At 54.4% G+C, this 917-nt stretch overlaps 1 protein-coding gene across 1 annotated transcript in view; it reads right to left on the minus strand.

Moving 5' to 3' along the window:
* EMH_0084400 (uncharacterized protein) overlaps positions 1-917 on the minus strand; it is a gene marked incomplete at both ends in the record, with an annotated part of 2,023 nt that overhangs the window by 209 nt on the left and 897 nt on the right. Inside the window, one exon of the mRNA XM_013500758.1 lies at positions 1-915. Within this exon, the coding sequence (XP_013356212.1) occupies positions 1-915 (915 nt within the window). The remainder of the gene's footprint in view (positions 916-917) is intronic.

The following is a 917-nucleotide window of genomic DNA, read 5'->3' on the forward strand; positions in this document are numbered from 1 at the left end:
CACCACTGCTGCTGCTGCTGCTGCTGCTGCTGCTGGTGGGGGGGGTGATAGGGGCGTGAGGAGACGCCTTGGTGGTGGGGTTTATGTCGTATATACGGAGACTGTTGAGAGCAGAGGCGGCGAGGGTTTTGAGGGTTTGTGGCTGAAACAACCCTAAACCCTTGATGAATACAACGGAGTGTATAGGCAGCCCGGTGAGGTGTAGCTCCCCCAAAGGAGACAAAAGAAGAACAGATGCTGTCCCCTTTACCCCCACCCTCACGTGCTGCTGCTCTTGCATTATAGACAAAGCTAGAGAAGCAAATGTCTCTCCCCTGTCTCTAAACTGCAGCAACTCATACACCTCAAAGGAGACGATCGATCCCACCTGCGTCACCTCCCTCTCCTCAACAACCAAACGCCCCACAGAACGACCCTCAACACCTGCTGTCTCCTCCTCCTGCTCCTGCTGCTGCTGCTGCTGCTGCTGCTGCTCTGCTGCCTGCAACCGCCGCGCAGAGACACCTCCAGAGGGTCTCTCGTCGTCGTCTCCTGTCTCCTCTTCCTGCTGCTGCTCCTTTTCCTCCTCCTGCTGCTGCTGCTGCTGTTGTTGCTGCTGCTGCTGCTGCTGCTGCTGCATCTCTAGCAGCTGAATGTCTACGCCTACGCGTTTGATTTGTATGGGTGAGCTGTCTCCGAAGGGGCTGTTGATGGATGCGGCGATGGTTGCGCCCAGCAGCACTCCTGTGTCTTTGTGTTGTCTCCTTTTGTCTCTGTCTCCGTCTGTGTCTCTGTCTGTCTCTTTATTATTTTCTTTTTCTTCTCTGTCTCCTTCTAGCATCCGCAGCGTCAATCTATCCATTTTTAATTGAGAGAAAGCAGAGTCTATAAGGCCCTCAAGAGGGGGCAGAGACACCGTGAGGTGTATGTGTTGCAGT

This window comes from Eimeria mitis, genomic scaffold (assembly GCF_000499745.2).
Source record: "Eimeria mitis Houghton genomic scaffold, Emh_scaff5810, whole genome shotgun sequence".
Lineage (NCBI taxonomy): Eukaryota > Apicomplexa > Conoidasida > Eucoccidiorida > Eimeriidae > Eimeria > Eimeria mitis.